The sequence below is a fragment of the Lactuca saligna genome, chromosome 9 (assembly GCF_052625555.1).
Source record: "Lactuca saligna cultivar CGN05327 chromosome 9, ASM5262555v1, whole genome shotgun sequence".
NCBI lineage: Eukaryota > Viridiplantae > Streptophyta > Magnoliopsida > Asterales > Asteraceae > Lactuca > Lactuca saligna.
In genome coordinates, this window is record NC_136425.1 from 52501278 (window position 1) to 52526769 (window position 25492).

Here is a 25492-nt window from a genome sequence, read left to right on the forward strand (position 1 = left end):
TTGGAGAAGGGAAGCTGCGGCGCCAGTTTAATTTCATATTTTGACATCATATTGTAATTGGTTTTGAACATGTACCCTTTTAAACAATGTAAACTTTCAATTATATATATGATGGTTGTATTGCTTTCTTTACTATGTATTCATTTGTTACGTTACCACATGAAGTCATCCGCCCCCGAACGTTTCCGCCGTTCCGGTTTGGGGGTGTGATAGATTGGTATCAGAGCAATGTTTATAGTGAACTAAGTATATCGAACCTTATAGGATATACAACCTATAAATGCTTAGGGACTCAAAGTCTCTGACAAAAGTTTTCGTACCTAAAATCCTTATTTCATATAAATAGATTATTTTAGGTTATGAGTATCCAAAATACATGCATACAATGCCATATATTCATGATGAGATCTATACAAAAGTATTAAGACGAGTTGGACACTACAATTAGTTCTCAAGATATGTAATCAAATTTGGGACGAATATAGCCTGATCAACTATGTTTATCCGAAATTAGATTAACGTATATCGAGGAATGATCGTAGTGAGCAACAAGTCAAAACTTAACAAAATAGACACTAGTATCTAACGTACAATTTAAATACTATAGGAGTATTTGGTGCATACAATAGATTATTTAGTATTACATGTCTCAAGTTTTATTCGGATCTTATAACCCTATTCTCGTATAGTCAAATGGCTGGATTTCACCCGCATGGGGACCCCTACTACCCAAACCAAGGCAACGGAAGATGGATAAAGGAGGATCCGGAAGAGGATGAAGAACCTATCGAGTTGGATGGAGGGGACGACTTCGGTACAGACTCGAAACCAGAGATAATCAACCCTCCAGCCATTAGGAGGAACTTCCAAGGACCGACTCTCGTTTGGGGAAGTCACCTCGTCCACTGGAGCCAACAACAAGGGATACGCTCTCCCTACGGTATGTGTCGAGACTTCTACGACATCAGGGATGGAGGTTCAGCCGACCGAGCACTTCCGGTGATGGTAGGTAAACTGGCCAACCAGTCCTACCAATCAGGGGTTCAAGCAAACTGAATCCGAGAAGTCAACGTGGAGGTACAAGTCCACACGGCCGATATCCGTCGTCTGGATATGTTGCAGAATGACATCCACCTCCGCGCCGAAGCATTCCAAGCACAAACGAATGCACCCTCGCAGAGTTGAAGGAACAACAAGCCGCCTTCGATAGGCGTCTTATGGAGTCGAAGCAATCGGATGCGGAGTCGAGCTCCAAGCGCAACACACGTCACAAGTAGTACTTGCGAAAACCTAAAATTCTGTTATAAGATAGGACTTCGGCTAAAAGTTTTTACTTCCTTTAAATTCTTGTAATCGGAGACCCTTTTAAGGGTCAAATTTTCGTGATCGTTGTATCATCTATCATATTAATATAATTGGCACGCTATTACTACTACGTTGAGTATCGCGTTCAATCTTTAAAATATTATGGAAAAACCATACGCTTGTTCATATATTCGGATTTACAAATAACCTTCGCTCTTCTATCTGTGAGACTCATACTATCATCTGTTGTTGAACTATAGCAATTTAGTTCATGAGACACATTCATTATTCATTTATTCTTATCCATATCGTCATCTTTTAAACATATAGTTAAAGATGCCGCCATGTAGGAATCCCAGGCGTAACCCTAACAACGAAACAACGATACCACCACCACCTCCACCTCCTCAATTTGATGCTATCATGTTCCAGGCAGCAGTCACTACAACTGTGGCAGCTGCCATGTCACAGATCAATACCCCTGTTACTACTGGTTCAGGAATTGGCATACATCCTTCCAACCATGGCGATAGTCATGGGCAACCCCGGGAGTGCACCTATAAAGACTTTACGAATGCTAAGCCCCGGATGTTTAATGGAACGGGTGGTGTGATGCTTTTAAGGCAGTGGATTGAAAGAACAGAATCATTATTTGAAATCTGCTCCTACCCCGAGCACAGCAAAGTCAAGTTTGCAACTTACACATTTACTGATAAGGCTTTAACTTAGTGGAATGTCCACGTTAAGGTACTTACCCTGATAGTGGCAAACTCGATAAGCTGGGAAAGCTTGAAAATCATGTTGATGAGGGAGTACTGTCCACGAGGAGAGATTCAAAAACTCGAGCACGAACTCTGGACTCTGGGAATGATTGGTACCAACATAGCAACTTATACCAACAGATTCTGAGAGATGGCAATCCTTTGCCCAAATATGATTGCTCCCGAGAGCAAGAAAATAGAGTGATACATTTGGGGACTGTCGCCCCAAATTCAGTCAAGCGTGTTAGCTTCAAAACCTGACACTCTTGAAAGTGCCAAGGAGCTGGCACAATCGCTTATTGATCACAGAAATCATCAAAACTCAACAACTTCTGCACCAGAACCACACAAGGGAAACAACAATAACAAGAAGAAGAAGAAGAGAGGGTGGAATAAAGGGAAGGGTGGGTCTTCCCAAGAATCCTCAAAGAAACAACAACCGGTTGCCGTAAACGCTGCGACGGTACCTACTACCATTCCTACAAATCTCTACCCAACAAAGCCTTATGTGGGCAACCTCCCAAAGTGCACCAAGTGCAATTACCACCACCACGGACTGTGTCGGGAAATGCAGTGGTCCAACTGCAACAGAAAGGGGCACACCGTCCGTTTCTGCAAGGCCCCTGCAAAACTGATCACTCAAGTTCCCAGTGCTAGTGTAGGCCAAGCATGCTACGGTTGTGGCGAGGTGGACCACTACAAAAGAAACTGCCCAAAAGCCGCAAATACCGGCGGAGTGGGACGAGTATTAGCTATTGGTCACGAGGAAGCCGTAGCTGATCCTACAGTAGTTTCTGGTATGTTTATTCTCGATAATTCATATGCATGCATCCTATTCGATAACGGAGCAGAGAGAAGCTTTGTGAGCCAAAACTTTATTCACTTACTTAAACGTAAACCTAGCATGTTAGAAGAATCATTCACTGTAGAAATGGCAAATGGGAAAACGGAAAACACTAATCACATATACATGGGTTGTACATTAACTTTAGACGGTCACTCTTTCCCAATCAACCTTATGTCAGTCCAAATAAAAAGTTTCGATGTTATAGTTGGTATGGATTGGTTAAGTCCTCTTCGCGCCGACATCATGTGCTTTGAAAAAGCCGTTCGTCTAAATCTCCCTAACCATGAAACATTAGTGATCTACGGAGACAAATCAAGTACAAACCTTCACATCATTTCGTGCGTCCAAACTCGAAAGTGTTTGCGGAAGGATTATCAGGCATTTCTTGCACACATCGTCGATACGAGTCGGGAGGTAAAGGATATAAACAGGATCCCAGAGGTACGGGATTTCCCCGATATCTTCCCAAAAGAACTACCAGGATTACCACCACAATGCCAAGTCGAGTTCAGAATCGACTTCATTCCAAGGACTACCCCTGTAGAAAAATCGCCTTATCGTTTGGCACCAGCAGAGATGCAAGAACTTTCTAGTTAGCTTAATGAACTTCACTAAAAAGGATTCATTAGACCAAGTTTCTCACCTTGGGGAGCACCAATCTTGTTCGTAAAGAAGAAAGACGGATCGTTCCGAATGTGCATCAACTACCGAGAGCCGAACAAACTCACTGTCAAGAATCGTTACCCTCTACCCCGCATTGACGACCTATTTGATCAACTTCAAGGAGCGAGCTACTTCTCAAAGATAGATCTACGATCCGGATATCACCAATTACGAGTGCTAGAGGAAGACGTTCCCAAGACAGCCTTCCGAACCCGTTATGGACACTACGAATTTGTAGTGATGTCGTTCGGATTAACCAATGCACCAGCAGTATTCATGGACCTAATGAATAGAGTATGCCGTCCTTACTTGGATCAGTTCGTCATAGTATTCATCGATGATATACTTATCTACTCCCGAAGTAAGGAAGAACATAGTCAACACCTACGGAGTGTCTTAGAAACACTACGATCAGAGAAACTCTATGCGAAGTTCTCTAAATGTGAATTTTGGATTCTAAGAGTCGAATTTTTGGGCCACGTTGTTAGCGAAAAAGGGATACACATGGACCCCTACAAAATTAAGGCCATTAAGAACTGGTCGGAACTAAAGACACCTACAGAGATTCGTCAATTTCTAGGCCTAGTTGGCTACTATCGCAGATTCATAAAGAACTTCTCTAGCATCGCGAAACATCTTACTACATTAACCCAGAAAGGCGTGGTCTTTGACTGGGAAGCAAAACAAGAGAAGGCGTTCCAAACTCTGAAACAAGCCTTATGCACCGCACCAATACTATCCCTCCCCGAAGGGATAGAAGATTTTGTAGTGTATTGCGATGCATCGAATCAAGGGCTTGGTTGTGTTCTTATGCAACGAGGGAAGTTTATTGCTTATGCCTCCCGTCAGCTTAAGACACACGAAGTAAACTATACGACACACGATCTCGAGTTAGGAGCAGTGGTATTTGCTGTAAAGATCTGGAGACACTACCTGTACGGAACAAAGAGTAATATTTACACCGACCACAAGAGCCTTCAACACATTTTCGATCAGAAGGAGCTCAACATGCGACAACGACGATGGGTCGAGTTACTCAATGATTACGAATGCGAGATTCGTTATCATCCTGGCAAGGCCAATGTAGTATCTGACGCCCTCAGTCAAAAAGAATACACTGGTCGGAGAGTCAAATCTCTGAATATGACCATCCATTCCCACTTATCCACGCAAATTAAAGAGGCTCAACTGGAAGCTTTACAACCCGAGCATGTGACGGGTGAATCCCTGAGAGGAATAGAAAAGAATCTAGAAATCAAGGGTGGCGGAGCCTATTATCTCATGGACCGTATCTGGACACCAAGACATGGTGGTTTCAGGGATGTGGTCATGACTGAAGCGCACAACACGAGGTATTCCGTTCACCTAGGTTCAGATAAAATGTATTTGGATCTTAAGAAACTGTACTGGTGGCCTAACATGAAAGCAGAGATTGCTACCTTTGTAAGTAAATGTCTTACTTACGCTAAGGTTAAGGTCGAGTACCAGAAACCTTCACAACATCAACCAGCGCCATGATGCTGAAACCTCACCATGCATGATTCAATTATAGAATAATTTGGTATCCAAGCAAGATCCTACAAATCCATGGTCGTACATGACCCTAGAATAGGATGATAGTTGAACTCTAGATCCGATTGCAGACTATAACCCAGACCTGATCAAGCACATAAGACGAACCGACCCTATTGCCACCTTGAACACCCACATTTACACGCCAAGAACCACTACCATGCACATATTTGGGAATCCTTAACTCCATATTTACTCTCCACAATTCCCATACTTGCTCGAGACTTGCCCGATTCTACTAAAAACTAGTATGAGAATACTTCCACAATTATCCCAAAGGTTACTGAAACACGAGTCTGATACAAATCAAAATTCTATTTCACCATTGAGGGTAAACATACCCCAAAGACTTAGGAAATATAAGCACACTACACAAGGAAATTGGTGACGCGTTCCTAGCTTCTCAACTATCGCCTCCTGAATTCCTTCAAAGAATTCCCGCTTCCTGAGAGGTTCACCGGTTAATGCATGTCCGACCATTCTGGAAACCATAATATGAACAACAATAGACAAAGCCTTCAATGGCTGACGCTCAACTTGAAAATTCCCAATTCTCCCCCACTTAGAACACTAACCACCACCCACTAGTGTGAATTCGAAACATAACTTAACCGACAGTCCCTGATGCTTGAATGATCCCACACTCAAATCTTGAAGACCAAAAGATAGACAAAGCCTTCAATGGCTGACGCTCAACTTGATATGCTTAACAACAACATAATATGCTTGAATGAACAACAATAGAAAAAGCCTTCAATGGCTGACGCTCAACTTGAAAATTCCCAATTCTCCCCCACTTAGAACACTAACCACCACCCACTAGTGTGAATTCGAAACATAACTTAACCAACAGTCCCTGATGCTTGAATGATCCCACACTCAAATCTTGAAGACCAAAAGATAGATGCTCCAACTAATATTTCAGCAACAAGCTATTTCCCTTGGCGCTTTCATCCGCCAATCAATAACGATCACTACAACTATTGAATCCTGACTATTATGAATACCTATCCTGTGGGGCCGTATCCGCAGGCCTTCCCATAATACCCTTTTTCCCAAAGTGCTCCAAACAAATCTCTTGCTCTCGGGCTCTAGGAATCATATCATTCAAGGTATCGCACACTGACTCACTCACTAACTCAATCGTATTCATCTGAACTGCAGTAGCTGAAGCAGCCTCCGCTTTAAACTAGCTACAACAACTCTGCAGATATAGTCTCAAATCTAGAAAGTGCAGTAGATCGCACAACCCATCCTTACTGCCCGATATAAGATATCTAAGATGAATCGGATCTTAGCTCCTACGGGTCGGAACGGTAATTGCATACGCCTCCTAAGATACTCATGCCACATCGACCCACCTGCGCTCACCAGCACTGAAATACTATCGCCCACCCCTCAACTAAGTGATTTGGGGCTGGAATACAACTTGATCCTGGGGTCACAAGCCTGCTCACTCCTCGGAGCTTGAAAAACTAGAAGGGTATAATCCTTGCCCTAGAAAACGACACTCCAATCCATCTATTACCCATTCTACTTCCAACTACAAAACTATAACTAATTATAATCATCACTCCCTTCCGGAGTCCCTGCGACTAGAATCCCAGCCTCGATTAAGACCCCTGAAGCCTCAAACCAGGAAACTCATATACCAACTTCTCCCGCTCAACCCACGGAGTGCAACGAGTACGGAACATTTCCCCGATCCCAACTAACTGCAGCTCTCTGCTCATCATAATACGTCCCAATAACAAGTCTCGGTATTGGAAAGCTCGACCAGCTCCTCTTCCTGCCGCAGTTACAGCTGATGTAGCTGCCGCGACAACCGTCTAGGTAATGGTTGCATAGCGCTCATCGAAACACTCAACCATGGAGGTCTTGATAGACCCAAACATCTTTGGAAACTGTCCCTGGACAATCTTGATCACCTCCTCTCAGATGATCTCACTGAAACGATCCTCTGACAATACTGGCCCATCCTGGCTGCCAGCTCCCGATCCTAACCTGGATCCGGTCTCAAGACATCTCGTAACCACCATTCTGATAATACACTAGAGATATCTTAACTAGTTCATACACTATCAAGGAACCAACTCTCGGTCAAACCCTAGGGGTTGTGACTTCCTTGCTACGCGTATGGCTCATGTGCTTTCAGTAGTACGGGCCCATACTACCTTCCACACCTACCCATATTTGTCTCAAGTATCACCACAACACCCTAACAATGCAAATGCACCTAGTGGTCGCTCAACCTCACCTCTAGAGGAAGGCTAACTGTTTCATAACTGACCTACCGGCCTCACACAACCCACTCATCCATGAAACTTCCACCAACCCTGCAGCATTAGTGTATGGTAACCATACATAACGTTGGACCCTATAGACTTTCGAATATCTGATCCTACCCTAAGCCCTAATAAATAAGAACAGAACATAAGGCCAAATCAAACATTCTCGGGGGCTATAAGATCTTAATTATGTACAACCGTGATACATAACAAGTAACTACAGTAATGATGTCAATCCCATATAAGAAAACCCTAGGCTAGCAGGCATCATGTAATCAGGCAATTCTATCATGCAATTCCTGAAGATCCCTAGCCTAATACTAGCATGTTGTTCTAACATATCACAATATCAAATAATCGTATGATATTTTGGGGTCTACTTACTGGCTCCGGCTGATCGTACACCCTGCATCCTCCTTTACTTATTTTGAAAATCATTTTAAAAATATTTTCCTTGATTTGAGACTGGAGTCACACGAGTGTACCTCCACTTCACTCAAACCAAGGCTCTGATACCAACTTGTAACACCCGTAAACTTCAAGCCAATTTAAAGTTTTTAAACAATTCAAAACCCATTAGTTATTACAAAATGTTTTCAAAATAGTTTCATATAAGAGTATCCCAAAACCATAAGTCCAAAACACAAGGAGGTGTACGGTCACGCCTTCGCCTTGCTAAGTCATCTGAAGCCCCTGAAACAATAAACTGAAACCGCAAGCACAAAGCTTAGTGAGTTACCCCCAAAATTCCAATACACATACAATCCACATAACCATGTTAGCAATATCATAACATAACAAACTGAACAACATGCAATGGGTCCACAGCTGTATAGACTGGATTACCCCTGGGCCCACAGTGTGAGTTTGGATTGACTTCCGGGCCTACAACTCACATCTGGATTACCGCCGAGCCTACAGTACGAGTCTGGCATGCCCTACCCGGCCCTCAGCTCGTATCTAGAATGCTCTTGAGTCCTCAGTATGAGACTGGCATGCCTTGTCCGGCCCTCAACTCATATCTGGAATACTCTAGGGCTTGTTGGCTACCGCACGGAGCAGTACAACCTCAACCCAACCCACATAACATGTCGACATACAACATAACTAATGCACATACAGATAATGATACAATATCACAGGTAATCCTACAGATCTACCCGACTAGCATGTCAACAGGCATACATCACTATCTCAAAGTCAACAAATCAATATCTACTAGGATATCAAATCCAATGGGCCGGCCTTGGTGCCTTAGACCCCTTAATATAGTGAGGATAACTCACCCGACACTGCTGAAGTCCTACAGATAAAACTCCAGCTGTTGGTTGACACCCGAACTGTCAACATCAAACAATACCCAATTAATAATTGGGTTCCAAGCCCAAGGTCCAACTCACACTACAAAAGCCCAAAAGTCAAATAATGGCCCAAAGCCCAACATATGGCCCAATTTTCCAAATTAGGCGCAGACCTCTATGTGGTCTTTCCTTAAGGCCCGTCTAATTATTCCAATCCAATTCCCATGGCCCAATATCACATAATCATAAAGGCCTAGTTATGGCCCATCTATAGCCCAATTTACAAACTGGGCCTAAGTCCTTATATGGGCCTTATCCTAAAACCCATCTAATTATTTTGGCCCATTAACTTGTTCTTGGATAGCCCATCAATAGCCCGATCACCAAATCCCAATAAGAAGGCCCAACTCAAGGCCAATGTGAAATTAGGGTTTTCACATGAAATGATGATTAGGGTTAAGTGTTCCTACTTAACCCATTAAGGACTTAATCCACTAAGGATTTAATCCATTAAGTCCAATATTGCTTTAGGTTAATTTGCTATTGATCATTAATTAATATTTTAAGTTTATTAAATAATTCTCGTGTGTGTCCCGATCAATCCCCGCAAATTAGGGTTTTATGCCATTACGGTTTTCCAAACCCTAATTAGGGTTTTCCAACCCAATACTAGCCCATAAGTACATTGGTTGGGCTTTTAGGTCACTTTGGGCCTTATTGGGCCCATTAGGGTCTCTTTTGGTCCACTAGGGTCTCTTTGGGCCCAATTCTGTCCAAGCATGGTTTCCGTGGTTTCCGGCCAAAAGGGCACAACCACCCATGTGAAGCAACACCCAAAATGCACACAACAAGATCTGGCCACGTAAACACACCCATCAGCGACCTGGAGACGGCAAGCGGTGGTAGAAGGCGGCAACAGTAGCGCCATCTGCGATAACCACCATGGCCGACATCCATGGTGGTTTTTCTTGGGTCTTTTCTGGCCAAATGAACACCTACACCTGCGTCCCATCAACCACATCAAGCTCTTACGGAAAAATCATCCAATCTCAGCCACCCCTGTGCTGGCGTGAGGCAGTCGAACGGAGAAGAGAGAAGAGAAGAAGAAAGCGCGGAGGAAGGATAACGCTACAGCAGTAGCGGTACCGGCCTCATCTCACGGTTTTTTAGCAACCCAAGCGGAACCCTTGTTGTTCACGACATCACAGGCAGAAGGAATGAGGGTGGCATTTCGACGTCGGAGTTCATGGCTCCAAACGGTCTTCGACGGTCCACAGCATCGACAGAAACACAACACGGTTCGTGGTCCATGTTGGCGATGGAAGCAGCTACGGGTTGGATGGTCGATGGCTCGCATCGGCGGTTATGGAGGTGTGACGGCTGGAGAGGAAAGATGGTGAAGGTGGTGGCTGGATATGGCGTTGTTAGGGTTAGGGCATGGGCAATGGAACAGTTTTATGCCCGTTCCATACAAACTATGGACCAAATTGACATAATTAGTCCCTCCTCCTCCCTTTTCTTTCAAAACCAATCCATAATTTACCCTTTAAACCCTTGCTCCAATAATTCTTTTCGATATAAGTCCAACAGTTACAAAACAACCCCTCCTCTACAAATTATTCCCAATTAAGATCCATAAATTACCATTTCTATCCTAGCTTCAAGAATCCCTCTCAGAATAAGTCTGATATTTACTCTCTAACCCTCGGAACTCAAAAGTATATCATTTGGCACCCCGAAACCAATACCCCACTAATTATTATTTGTTTTTGGGCTATAATAATCTAAAATAATAATAGAATTTCTTCTCGGGGGTTCCGGATTTATTATTTAGTTATTCTATTTTAAACGGGATGTTACAGAGTGACACCAATTGTTGAGATGATATTGTGTCACCCACTGATGTTATTAGCTTAATCATTGTGTATCTTTGAGGATGAAACTGCCTAGTCCTTATAAAAAAATCTATTATAAGGCCTTGGGTGTGTCTTTAAAATTTTATTGTTATTCCAGACCCTATCCCTTTGAACATGTTGTCGTATGTATCAAGTCTAGTATTCTGCTGAATCACTGTGCCTTACCCTGTGGCTTGCCCTAATAGAAATGTCTACGGTGCAAGAGATACTTGTTTGGTCCTTTTTAGACAAAAGGTAACTTATGCCCTTGACCTCATATATTATCACCATATTTTGAGGTATGACATTTATCAAACCTTCCCAAGGTACCTAATTGAATTGATGATGGATCACATACTCCAAGCTATTATAATCCTCTTCCTTGATATTAATGATTGGCTGTCAAACCAATAGTTTATGAAATATGTTTACCCATATGTTAATGATCTTAATATGACACTGATGGTGAGTAAAACATTCTAAATGTTGATGTTGAGAAACGTCTGTATCAAAACATACAGTGAGTGAGCATCAAATCACCATATGTCAAAAAGCTCATGTATTACACCATACATCGAGTGAGACATTTAAACATCCCACCTTATTTCGTTGTGAAATATTTGTTCTAATTGATTATGTATTACATCACCAACATTTTCTGAGAGACGTTTGTCTAATGATAACTGTTGGATGAGACAGGAAGAGTCAGTTTTGGGGATTCCAGATTTAGATGAATCTTTCTAACAAAATGATTCCTAATTACGTCATTGGATTTTCTAAATCATTATGAATCCTATAAAAGGAAGATCAAATTCACATTCACGAGTTTACGATCGTTATCTTTCGAAATTCTCTCTCAAAAAAACCCTTCAAAGAATGCTAAAACCTGTAAATAATGTCTACTCATCTCTTCGTCTATGTTCTAACTGAAGGTGCTCTCAAAGCTCACAATACTCCAATAACTCCCATTGTGATCAACTCCACTAACGTTGCATTCTTTGATGCTATTCCACCAAAGCATAAAAACAAGGATTGTAAGTCTTTGTTGAGTTCTTAAAGGTCATCCCTTGAGATATGTTTTTGCTGCTACTACTGATTTGTTCTTCCCAAAGCACATCTATGAGTTTTATTACACATGCACATATGATGAACAATCAGGCTCCATTCAAGGAATTATTGGAAACAGTAATCATGCAATTTATCTCACTGTTCCAATTTTTCGATATGCTCTTTGTCTTCCGAACTTGGTTTAGTACTCAAATCTTCCTTCTACGAAACAATACAAGCAACTCCGGTTATGAAGGAAACATTGATGATTCTATTGCGAAGTCTACTATGTCCTCTAAGCTGATTAATGTAACTCCAACACCCAATGATCCTCCCATCACTTAGTGGATGGCTAAGTGGTTATTTAACCCATATCTCGTACATCAACGGGTTAATTTATTCACCTTTGGTTCTTCCTGCTACCTTATATCCTTTTGATGAGGACACTGATGAAGTTGTTTCAGAATTCGAGGAAGAAGAAAATGGTGATGATGAGGATGCTATGGATGTTGACTTAGATGTTGGGGTCTTAGATAGTGAATTTTCATCAGGGCCTTCCTTTCCATCTCTATCTATTACTATCAGGAAACCTATCATAAGACGTACTGATGCCTCTACTGCTGCTGCCACTGTTTAGTCTCCACCTCGTCTAAACAAGCATATTCGATTTAAATCATCCTCATCTTCATCAGCATCTAAGAAAACCCATTAAGCTCCCAAGTTCCTCTGCTCCCAAACAAAGAAAACGCATTAAGCTCTCTGATGTTATTGGTGAATGAGATCTATCTGTTGAAGAGGCCAGAGCCTTTGTTGCTGAACACGACATAGCAACCAAGAATAGAATCATCTATCAACATGATTCCTCTAAAGTTGTTCCAAGTGTTGCATCTGCTGAAGGAAGTTTATACGTGCACAAGAAAGCCCTTAAGTAATTCAATGATAAAGTTGATAAGAAGAAGAAAATGGATGGAATTCGCAACAAAATTGATCGCTCCACCTAATGCAGCGTGATATGTTTCTTTTGCTTTAAGTTACAGATCCGATATCTTAGTGATATGATTATCTTTGTATACTATATATCTCTTATATATGCATGGTAGTTATCTTTGTATTTTAATCTGTGATATGTAGGGATTTGACTTTAGACTAGTTGTCAATGTAGTATATAAGTTAGACTAGATTATTATGTAGAATACTGCTTTAAGCATTCTCTCTTTGTGAGATATTCTTAATCGAAATTGGTTTTTTATTAGTTATGTTCTTTATTTTTATTGCTTGATACATTTTGTTTATTTCGATACTTTAGATAATCTTATAAATTTGTTATAATATTTAGAAGCTTTTTGATAAACGCTACTTAAATTAACTTTTGATTTACAAGTTTTTGTTTAAAACAAAAGTTAGAACCCAACATTTTTTTTTATTTATTTGAGATTTTTTTTTAATTAAAAACTAAATGCTAGAAACTCTTAAAAGCTATGTATAAACATTCCTAAATCTATTATATATAGGATTTATTTTTTGGATGCAAGCAAGGGTAAATGGGTAAATTGGTTTTCCCTAGTAATTAATATATATATATATATATATATATATATATATATATATATATATATATATATATATATATATATATTAAAACATCGAACTGATATTTTATTTAATTTCATTCTTATATGCACATTTGTTGATGCTATAAGACTTCAACCCTTAAAGATTTTTAAAAGGAAGACATGCTCTGGTCATGTCAAATGTCATTTGATCATTATTAATAAGTCAATAAACAATTTTCTTTTATATCATTCGACCACTTAAAATAATTTATTATTGACAACAAATCGAATCAAAATAAGCTAGTATTACCAAGCTTTAAATTAAAATAAAATTTTATATATATTTTTTTCAAAATAAGACTAAAACTCTTAACGATAAATGTCTATCAATTTGAAATACTGCTAGCCAAATTTTTTGATAAAACCCTTAATCTTTGATTGAGAAATATATATCCATCAACTTATTGATGTTTTGTCAAATAGGACCTTAACCTTAAAATAAATAATCACAAACACTCCCTTATTTTCATTCCTTGACATAGCTATTTTGGGAAACATAATTATGGTGATAGGGAATATGATTGCATTTGAAGATATGATTGAAGATATACCAGGGTGAGTTTTCATTTTCACCCAACAACCGCATCAATTAATTCATTAAAGTGTCTACCATCAAACCACCACACTCCTTATTAGTTATTATGGGAGAGTTTTTAGTACGTGATCATAATGTCCTTTTAATATCAACAAATATATATATATATATATATATATATATATATATATATATATATATATATATATATATATATATATATATATATATATATATATATATATATATATATATATATATATATATATAGATACCCTTTGTAGTCTTTGCATTAAAACAAGTTAGTTAAAGAGCTTTCTCTTCAAAAAAAATAGAAAAACTCTTGAAAAAGCCAAAAAAAGTTCTTTTCTCGGTAATTCCAAATTCCAAAATCGTATTATTTCGAAACTTCGAATTCTGTCTCTTAAATCCTTTTTTTTTTTCTTTTTTTTTTTTTGCCTCAACACACTTCCCTCATGCCATTTCACTCACCAGTCAACAAGCTCCCAAATCGAAATGGGCGTGAATTAAAAACCTGTGAAGTTGCACAGACAACAAAGATCCTGTCTACACATTCATAAAACCCACATAATTCTTGAATCTTTTAAGCTTTTAAGCAACAATTCATTTTGCCCCACATGGAGAGAAGACACAAGATTATGCTAATTGTGGCGTTGTCCTCTTCTTTTACTTTATTCGTTACTCTAGCTTTGATTTATCTCTGCAGAAGTAAAAGGTGTTCAAAAGATGAATCTTGGGATAAAGAATCAAACATTGAAGTTGATGACATGGAGATGAAAGGGGATTTATTGAGGTTTGAAGGTGGTGAAGATCTAAATTGTTTTGATATATTGGATGCTCCTGGTGAAGTGATTGGTAAATCCAGTTATGGAACTCTTTATAGAGCTAATTTGGTGAGAAATGATTCAGTTGTGGTGTTAAGATTCTTGAGACCAACTTGCACCGAGAAGGTACAAGATGTTATGCATGTGGTACAACTTCTTGGGTCAATTAGGCATCCTAATTTGGTGCCTCTTTGTGGGTTCTATCTTGGTCCTAGAGGTGAAAAGCTTTTGGTTCATCCCTTCTATAGGAGAGGAAATCTTGCTCAATTCATTAGAGGTATATTTTATTTATTTTTAATTTGAAGGTTGTAATTTGAATTGGAACCTTGAAACATATAAAATTTTGCAATAAAGATTTGATCTTTCAATTGGGTTTTGTTTAGTTTTGCTTGAAACAGTTTCACTAAACCTCTAGCAAAGTAGCAATGTAGTACAAGAATTTTGATCTTTAAAATGGGTTTTGTTTATTTTACTTGAAGTTAATTCCCTTAGCCTCTAGCATTATTGTACGTTACGCATCTTGTGTTGTACATTGTTAGACCAAAAAGGTTAAAGATTCCTTGGCTTTAATAACCAACCACTCTTTATGGTTTTCTTTTTCAAACTTCCTCAACAAAGATTTGATTTTTCAATTGGGTTTTGTTTGATTTCACTTGAAACAGATTCCATAAACATCTAGCAATGTAGTACCTTATGCTTCTTCTCTTGTACATTTGGCAGATGGAAACGGTGAATCTCTGAAATGGAGTGTGATTTACAGGATATCAATTGGCATTGCTGGAGGATTACACTATCTCCATACAGGGCTTCAAAACCCAGTTATTCATGGAAATTTAAAATCAAAAAACATACTTTTAGGCCGAAATCAACAGCCAATTGTGTCTGATTTCGGTCTACATCTGCTCTTGAACCCATCTGCAACACAAGAAATGCTCGAAGACGCTGCTCTTGAAGGGTACAACCAACCCAAATCGATTAAAGCAAATGCTACGAATCTTGAAACCGATATATTTAATTTCGGAGTCATTTTATTCGAATTACTTACTGGTAAAGAACCCACGAGTAATGAAAAAGCAAACCCAGATCGAGATTTCAATTCTAACGCAATCTTGGATCATCGGATATTGGGTTTTTCCAATCCTGAAAATCGAGTTGATGAAGAACACATTCTGAAACTGACTGAGATTGCAATCGCGTGTTGTTCTTCATCGCCTTCTCTCAGGCCCAACATAAAGCAAATCTGCAAGAAGCTACGAGAGATCGGATCATAACCGGTATCTGGATAATGGATTAATGGTGGTGTTAATTAACTGCCATGATGATTGAGCATTTTCTTGGCAGCCCAATATTCATTTACATTGTATTATGGAGGTAGTTGCATTTGTTTAGCGTAAAATCTTGTAAACAATGGATTGTAAATTGTAGCGATGAGTTCATTAAAAAAGAATGTGCTTTTTCATTTCTTCTATTTAAGCCATCTCTGATCTAATATACAATCTCATTTCTTATATCAGTATCATTTTATATTTTACACAAAATTTAGTAATTGGTTCATTTAGCTTGCAAAATATCTCATTTTAAGGATTTTCATGGAAAACGCTGCATCCTTGGTCCTTGTGGTTTGCAAAATTTCACGAGATAATCTAACTTTTCAACTGTTACATTTTATAAAAAAATATTTTATGTTTGTACCAAATTTGAAATATACTACAAACCTCAAAGATTATTTATGTAATATTTTTTGAAATATATATATATATATATATATATATATATATATATATATATATATATATATATATATGTTTGTGTGTGTAAATTTAATAATTTTTAAAAAAATTTTGACATTTTGTTTTCTATTTTTATTTTATAATTTTAGTTATTTATTGGTTTTTTTAATGTTTTTATTTATTTTGATTCAAGTAAATTAACTTAAATTCGATAAAGAATGTCGAAACGTTTTTTTTTAAGTTTTCTTATTTGTAAATTGAAGCGCTAATTTTTTTTTAATGTTTATGTCGTTACGGTTCATGTTTTTTCTACTTGGATGCTCCATAGTTTATATCGTTAGCAATTTTATGTTTACATTTATCATTATCATTATCTCAACTTTTGTTTTCTGTGTTTTTTATGTAATTTTAATTATTTATTATTCTTCTATTGTTTTTATTTATTTTGATTTAAGCAATAAAAAATAGAAAAACAAAAAACAAAAACTCAAATACCAAAATTGTAATATACTCTAATATAATAATACATTTTACACTTTTCATTTTTTTTGGTTTTTTTCTTATTATTTTTTTAGTATTATTTTTTACTATATTTTTAATTATTTCCTATTTTAATATTTTTCGTTGTTTCATTTTATTCTTCATTAATTTGATAACTCTTTTTTTATCTTTTGTCAAAAAGTGTAAAATGTATGAATATTTTTGAGTATATTATAATTTTGATGTTCAAGATTTTTTTGGTTTTTTTTTTTTATAATTTTGGTTATTTATGATTGTAACATTCCAACATCATGATAAAATTATTCATTTTAATTTAAAAGAAATCATTGTTATATTTAAACTAACAAACGATACTTGAGGTTTGTAGTATATTGTAAATTTGGTACAAGGGTAAAATAATATTTTTTATAAAATTTTAACAGTTGAAAATTTTATATTTAACAACATGAAGATTATTTATGATATTTTACAAATCAAAGGGACCAATAGCGCAATGTTTTCCATAAAAGTCCCCAAAATAAAATATTTTACAAAACAGAGTGACCAAATATAAAATTGTGTTTAGTTCAAACCCAACATCATTCATAGAACAAAATGATGTAAATGAATCCTTTATATCATTTTAAATCTTAAACACTCACTTTTACGATGGTTCTAAAAAACAGGCCATAGAACGCCTCAAGTCTTGCCTTGGAGCGAGGTGTGGTGTAGTTGCTACAAAAACTTCAAAGATAGGTTTGTTAAGCGTAGCGTCCAAATAACGCGTCAAGACGCGCATTATCATGTTATGATGTGAGCAGTTTTTTTTTTTTTTTTTTTTTTTTTTTTTTTTTTTTTTTTTTTTTTTTTATCGTGCCTAAAATAATTGAGTTTTTGTTAACTTTTTTATATTAGATATTAAAATAACACTTCTAAAAACTTCATATATTTGATAAAATTCAATAATTATATGATTTATATCTTTTAATGTATATATAAAATAGTTATGCCTTGAAACATATCATGGCTCGTCAAAACTTGTCATGATTTTACTTTTACATTGCCGCCAAAACACGTTTTACGTTATTTAAAACCTTAATTTTTACTGTGTTTTGAAATTCTTATTGAGTCTATACATTTTAGTTAATTTAATTGTATAGATAGATACTAAATATAGGTTGTTTTCATTTTTAGTTAATATGATTGTGTTGTAAGATAATAAATATAACATGTGTACCTTGTAAATATTATCCTACACATTAAATTGATATTAAGTAGCGGAAAAACTTGGGTTTTGTTTTGGGCCATTTTTTTTTTGTGAAATAATATAAAAAGTTTTGACTGTAAGGATCAAAAGTGTCAAAATAGTAAAAGATTTAAAGGAATTAGAATTAGCAAGTTTTAGAAAATAGACCAAAGTTGTCATTTCCTTGAAATTTTGTGGTCAAACTTTGAATATTAAAATGTTCCAAAAAAATATAAAAATTTTGATTGAAATGACCAAAAAGATCAAAATAGCTAAAAAAATGAGAGGAAAAATTGACAAAAAAACATGTAAATTTACCATTCATATGGGAACAAAGTTATATATATATATATATATATATATATATATATATATATATATATATATATATATATATTAATCTTTATTATATTAAATTTAATCATTTAGTATATACTAAATCTAATAATATAATTTATAAATTTATTATAAAAAAAACTAAAACATATTTATAAAAAGCTAACAACCATTTAAGAATATATATATATATATATATATATATATATATATATATATATATATATTAATCTTTATTATATTAAATTTAATCATTTAGTATATACTAAATTTAATAATATAATTTATAAAGTTATTATAAAAAAAACTAAAACATATTTATAAAAAGCTAACAACCATTTAAGAATATATATATATATATATATATATATATATATATATATATATATATATATATATATATATATATATATATATATATATATATATATATATATATATAAAATAAAATCCATCAAATTATTTAGTTACACAAAACATATGGATGAACACTTTTAACCCCTTGAATAAATTTGTTTACCTATTGAGTTACTATTTTTATGATGTAAAAATACGATGTTATATAATATAAATTCTTATCAAATATATGAAATGAAAAAAGATCTCATCTTAAATAAAATTTTCTAAGTGTTTAAGACTTCTCTCAAATCTTTTCTTTCTTTCATAAAGTTTTAATTTAGTTTTGTAAAAATTATTTTAATTACATCGAATTTAGAAAATGTTATCAGAACGAAAGTTTGAATCAAGTGAAAATCACATCCATCCTAATTAGATATGTATTACTTAATAAAAAAATATATTTATTATCAGAAACATTACATTAAAGACAAAATTGCAAATTTGGTCCCTGTGGTATGTCCAAACTAGCATGTTTGGTCCAAAATGGGTTTGGCTTGCAAAGATGGTCCAATAGTTTCTATTTGTTGCAAGTTTAGTCCAATGGCTTAACAGCCGTTACCAAGCTCCCGTTAATTTACCCATGCCCCTCTCACTTAAGGGTATTTTAGTCCATTCATCTAGCCCCTTTATTATTTTATTATTATTTAGTCCATAAAGAGACTACAACGTATCTATTCTCGTCTCCAACAACAAGCCCTAACTGTCACTCCCTCTCTGATTTCATCTTCTCCATCGATCACCCCCCTGTGATTTCATCTTCTCCATCGACAATGGTGATGTGCGTCTGCAAAAGTGGGCGATAGTTCGGACATCGTGGACAGATAACAACCCAGGGCGCCGATTTTGGGGATGTCCTGACCCGGTAAGTGTGTTAAACTTTATTTTGAATACTACTCCCTGATGATCTAATGTTTCTTTCTTCTTTTTTTCAAGAATTCATCATGTGGGTTTATTGGGTGGTATGATGAACCCATGTGTGCTCGTTCCAAAGTTATAATACCAGGGCTGCTTAGGACAATCAATAAGCTACGAAAAGCAATGGATGATACAAAAGAACAAGCAAGCAAGCATGAAAAAGCAATGGAGAAGATCAAAGAACAAGCAACTATGTTGAAGTATTACCTAGTCTATAGTTGGATTTTTTTTGTTGTTGTGTTGGTGTTCTTGTTGTAAGTCCACAGGTTGATTGTGGTTATCTTTTGTAATAGGATAGGGGTATATGTGTCTAGTTTAAGTTTTTTTTTGCTAATGTGGAACATTGTAATGCAAAGTAATGGTTAATGAAAATTTGGTATCTATTGACCAATTATGGATTTGTTCTATTGTTCATACATAACCTTCTAAAGATAACATATAATGCATCCATATGTATTTAACACAAAAGCATACTAAAGACATAATACCTATTACCATCTTCAAAATACATGTCATAAGTTAATTGAAAACAAAGTTATTGCAACAAACGACATCCTGCATCTAGGAATCAAACCAAAGTTGTTCAATACAGTCAAACCAAAAGATAAAACCAACATAGACCATCAAGTCCCTCCCTGACCTTTGCATGTCCTGGAGTTGTGCCCTTTGTTTCCACACTTACTACAAGTCACACTAACAAACTTTCTTGTTAGTTTCCCACCACCATGTGGACCATGACCATGAATCTCACTGGGACCAACATCTGACCTTTGACTCTGACTTTGACTCTTGCTTTGACTTTTCTCCTCCATGGATTGCCTTCTCTTCCTCTTGGGTCTCCCAGGTTGATTACGGTGTGGGGGAGGTGTGATCTGCGTTGGACACTCACTTCTAGGCCACATTGCCCGACCTTTAATTGGTTCCACCTTGTACCCATATGCAGTTTTCCAAGTTTGTAGCCAGTGCACCTTGTGGACATAAGTATGGAGCTCTTGTACACACTCACCATGATCTGCTTTGTTATACAACACATAAATCACATGTCTGCAAGGGATACCTGTTAATTCCCATTTCCTGCAGCTGCATACCCTTTCATGCATATCAACAACATGTTGATCATTCCATGGGCCTTTGACTTGGTATTTTTCATCACCACACCATTCTGCAATGTACTGAGTAGCAGCTGCTTCATTCTTCTCCATGATCTTTGTTGTTGTTGGGGTGAGTGGGCCTAAACACTTTTGCTGCACCCTGAGGACATTGCATATCCTCTTCATCATATATTCCCTAATAAACTCCAAACAACTTGGTTTGTCTCTCCCATCAACTAGCTTGCCATTAAATACCTCACAAAGGTTGTTTAACAGCATGTCTGTGGTTGCTCTCCCTGTATAGAAAATGGTAAAAGTGTCATAATGTTATGTGAAGGGTAAAATGGTAAAAGGGTAAAAGTGTCATAATGTTATGTGAAGGGTAAAAGGGTCATAATGTTATGTGAAGGGTAAAATGGTAAAAGGGTAAAAGTCTCATAATGTTATGTGAATGGTAAAATGGTAAAAGGGTGAAAGGGTCATAATAGCTTACCTGTGAAATGGCTTTTTGCCCAATGTTGTGGTGGTATTGACTTCAACCATTCATATGTTGATTTGTCAAATAAACTGAATTGGTGCATGAAATGGTTAAACTCTGGCACTGTTGTAGCTGTGGCACAATCCCAAAGGTGATCTTTATATTCCTTAGTTCTCCATTGTTTCTTCATGTTCTCATGTATATGTCTGAGACAGAACCTATGCTCAGCACATGGGAACAATTGACTAACTGCTTGTAGCAAACCCTGGCAACAAATTACACATGATTAACAAAATAAACATTAAAAAAATAAATAAACAACCATTACCTTTTGTCTGTCACTAACAAAAGTGAAATTAGACATAGCATGTAGATCCAAGTCATCACCAAGACATTCAAGGAACCACTTCCAAGATTCGCAGTTTTCAATCTCTACAATGGCATATGCAAGTGGGTATATGCCATTGTTGGAATCTAATCCAACTGCAGTTAAGATCTGGCCTGGATAAGGGCCTTTCATATGAGCCCCATCTAGCCCCAAGAAATCTCTTAAACAAGCTTTGAATCCCTTCTTCATCCCCCCTAGACAAACATAAATTCTTTTGAAACATCTTGAAGTGCAATTCACCAAATTAGATTCTGAAACATCTCCAAGTTCTAATTTGACTGTGGTATCAGGATTGGTTGACTGCAACTCAAGGATATAGTCTCTCAGAACTTCATACTGTTTTTTGTAATCACCCACTACAATCTTTTTTGCATCTGCTTTAGCTCTAAAAACTTTATGGATTGAGAAGCCCACTCCATACTTCTTCTGTAATTGTTCTTGGAGAGCTTTAACTGGGATAGTAGGGTTGGATTCTACTTGATCCATGATTTGTTTGGACATAAACTTCGCTGTTGCAGCTCTCACCTTCCTTGTATTCATACAAGTGTGTTTGTCTTCATATGTTTTAATGTACCAGCTGCTTGCATCTGTAGACCTCGAGGCATGTAACATCCAAGGACAAGAAGAATCTGCTTTTTCCTTACTTGTACCACCTTGTTTGTAACACCGAATTTTCAAACAATTTTTTTTTTTCGATTTTTATAAAAACATAATTCCATCAATATTCATAGAAACAACCATTTTAATTGTTCAACAAAATAGTACAAAATCCCAAGATCAAAATGTCAAGCTCCAAACGTGTGTGTACGGATCAAGCCGGCGCCTTCCCGCGGTCGTCACTAGTACCTGAAACAAATAACATCAACACTGTAAGCACAAGGCTTAGTGAGTTTCCCAAAATACCACATATAGCACATATTAGCCACTCTAGGCTATAACTCTGTGGGTCCGTGCACCCAAACTCTGTGAACCCTCAGGTTCCAACTCTGATAATCATGCACCACATAAATCACATAGAAATCATGCAGTACAACACATAACATATATATAGCACACAAATACTCTATCACATAGCTCTGGTTACCTACTCAAGGTAAAGTATAGTGAGAAGACTCACCTCGCGTGTCTCGGTAAGCCATAACCCTGAAATCGCTAAACACTCGATCTGCCGAGCTGAAGTCCCCCTATAGCACAATACATCTCTAATTAACACTTTCCCAACTAGGGTTGACCACACTATAACAAGACAATCTAGGTCAACGCTGGTCAACGGTCAACTTGACCGGACTCGGCGAGTGCACTATAGCGACTCGGCGAGTTTGAGTGCATACACCAATTTCCCTGGAATCCTCTCTTGACACGTCGAGTATTTCCCCCAACTCGACGAGCTCCACCTGGCACGAGTTGTGGGGCCACCACGACTCAACTCGCCGAGTCTCAAGAACAACTCGGCGAGTCCGGTTTGACTCGGTCCACCTGACCATCCTGACTCCCCCTTGACCCACTGAGTTCACTCATCCCAACTCGGCGAGGCCACTCACTGAGTGGTCGTGCAATATTCAAGCTACTCGCCGAGTCTGTTCTTCGGACTCGGCGAGTCCGTGCCATGCACTGACTCAATCTTGCTCTAAAGGCCAGATCCAGTCCATTAATCCATAGATCCAATCCCTCCAAGCTTATTTAGCACGTAAAGTCACAATCTTGATGCACATATAACCTCTACATGACCATAAATGATGTTTTTGACTCAAATACTTCAACACAAGGTCAAGGACTCCATTTCCACCCATAAAGCTTGATGAGTGAGGCCCTCTGGACCTCTATGGATCCAGATCCATGGTCTCAACTCAAAGAGGGAACCAAAGGGGCACCAAATCACCCCATAAATGACCACATTAAGCCCTAAATTACATCAAACTTCACCAAACAGAAAATGGTCCGAAAATAATACCTCTAGGTTGATGATCCAAGCTCCAAATCCACGAAATAGCAACCTCCTTTGCTTCCTCTTGCTTAGGGCCTCCTTATTCTTGCTAAACAACACACACAAGATCAAGATTGGCTCTCTTTCCTTCACAAAACGCTCAAGAACTCTAGGGACACTCTCTGGGGTTTGGGTGAGCACAAATGACGGCCATAAGGCCCCTTAAATAGGCCTCAAACCCGGAGATTTAGGGTTTCATAACACAGCGCAGACTCGCCGAGTCCATACCCTGGACTCGCCGAGTCCAAGTGCGCACCCTCGATCAATCCCGCGTCCCTACTCGGCGAGTCCGAGCTCCAACTCGCCGAGTCTCTCTCACAATATATAAAAATTCAGACTTACAAGATACCTGGTAAAAATCCGGATGTTACAACTCTCCCCCACTAGAACTGGACTTCGCCCTCGAAGTCCCGCTCTAAAACAGCTCCGGATGCTGCTCCCGCATCATACCCTCCGGCTCCCAGGTCATCTCTGATCCCTTCCGATGTTGCCACTGAACCAATACCAGAGGTACCTCCTTGTTCCTCAAAATCTTGATCTTCCGATCCCTAATAGCCACGGGTCTCTCCGCATAATTCAGGCTCGCATCAACCTGAATATCCTCTAGTGGAACCACTGCCGACTCATCGGCTATACATTTCCTCAACTGCGATACATGAAAAGTGTTGTGAATCTGTCCCAACTCTGCTGGTAACTCCAGCCGATAGGCTACCCGACCTACCCTGGCAATCACACGAAACGGGCCAATAAACCGGGGTCCCAATTTGCCCCTCTTCCTAAACCGGATCACTCCTTTCCAAGGAGAAACCTTCAGGAGAACAAAGTCGCCGACCTGAAATTCCAGCTCGGACCGGCGTCTATCTGCGTAACTCTTCTGTCGGCTCTGAGCGGTCAGTAACCTCTGCCTGACCAGCTGTATCTGCTCTGTCGTCTGATTCACGATCTCTGTACTGCCCATTACCCTTTGCCCAACCTCTCCCCAACATATGGGAGTCCGACACCTCCTACCATACAACAGCTCAAAGGGCGGCATACCAATGCTCGAATGATAGCTGTTATTGTAGGAAAACTCCGCCAAAGGCAAATACGAGTCCCAACTACCCCCAAAGTCCAATACACAAGCTCGAAGCATGTCCTCGAGTGTCTGTATCGTCCGCTCACTCTGACCGTCGGTCTGGGGGTGGTATGCGGTACTAAAATGCAACTTAGTACCCAACTCCTCATGAAATTTCTTCCAAAAACGGGAAGTGAAGCGCACATCGCGGTCTGAAACAATCGAGATCGGCACCCCATGCCGAGATACAACCTCCCTCACGTAAATCTCCACCAACTTCTCTGCTGAAGAACTCTCACTGATGGCAAGAAAGCGAGCGCTCTTTGTTAATCTATCCACAATCACCCAAATTGCATCAACTCCCCTGGCAGTCCTCGGCAATTTGGTGATAAAGTCCATAGTGATCTGTTCCCACTTCCACTCGGGAACCTCCAATGGCTGCAACTTGCCATGCGGTCTCTGGTGTTCGGCCTTTACCCTTCGACAGGTCAAACACCTCTCGACAAACCATGCTACATCCCTCTTCATACAGAGCCACCAATACTCCTTCCTTAGGTCCAAATACATCTTCGTGGCCCCGGGGTGGATCGAAAATTTCGATCTATGAGCCTCCTCCAACAATGTGGCACGGGTACCGCCCACGAACGGTACCCAGATCCTACCCTGATAAGTCATAAGGCCTCGACTATCCGATATAAACTCAGAAACCAACCCAACAA

At 38.1% G+C, this 25492-nt stretch overlaps 2 protein-coding genes across 2 annotated transcripts; one reads left to right on the top strand and one right to left on the bottom strand.

Annotated features, from left to right (window-relative positions):
- The first annotated feature begins 14143 nt into the window (after nucleotides 1-14143).
- Nucleotides 14144-16140, top strand: LOC145014319 (putative kinase-like protein TMKL1). The gene is made up of 2 exons (XM_078972700.1): nucleotides 14144-14949; nucleotides 15393-16140. The coding sequence occupies exons 1-2, from the start codon at nucleotides 14466-14468 to the stop codon at nucleotides 15941-15943; spliced, it is 1035 nt and encodes a 344-aa protein (XP_078828826.1). The 5' UTR covers nucleotides 14144-14465; the 3' UTR covers nucleotides 15944-16140.
- A 4261-nt stretch (nucleotides 16141-20401) lies between these two features.
- On the bottom strand, nucleotides 20402-22221 carry LOC145016339 (protein FAR1-RELATED SEQUENCE 12-like). The gene is made up of 3 exons (XM_078974689.1): nucleotides 21676-22221; nucleotides 21363-21612; nucleotides 20402-21165 (listed from the first exon to the last, which is right to left on the bottom strand). Exons 1-3 carry the CDS (start codon nucleotides 22219-22221, stop codon nucleotides 20402-20404), a joined length of 1560 nt encoding a protein of 519 aa, XP_078830815.1.
- Nucleotides 22222-25492: the final 3271 nt, after the last annotated feature.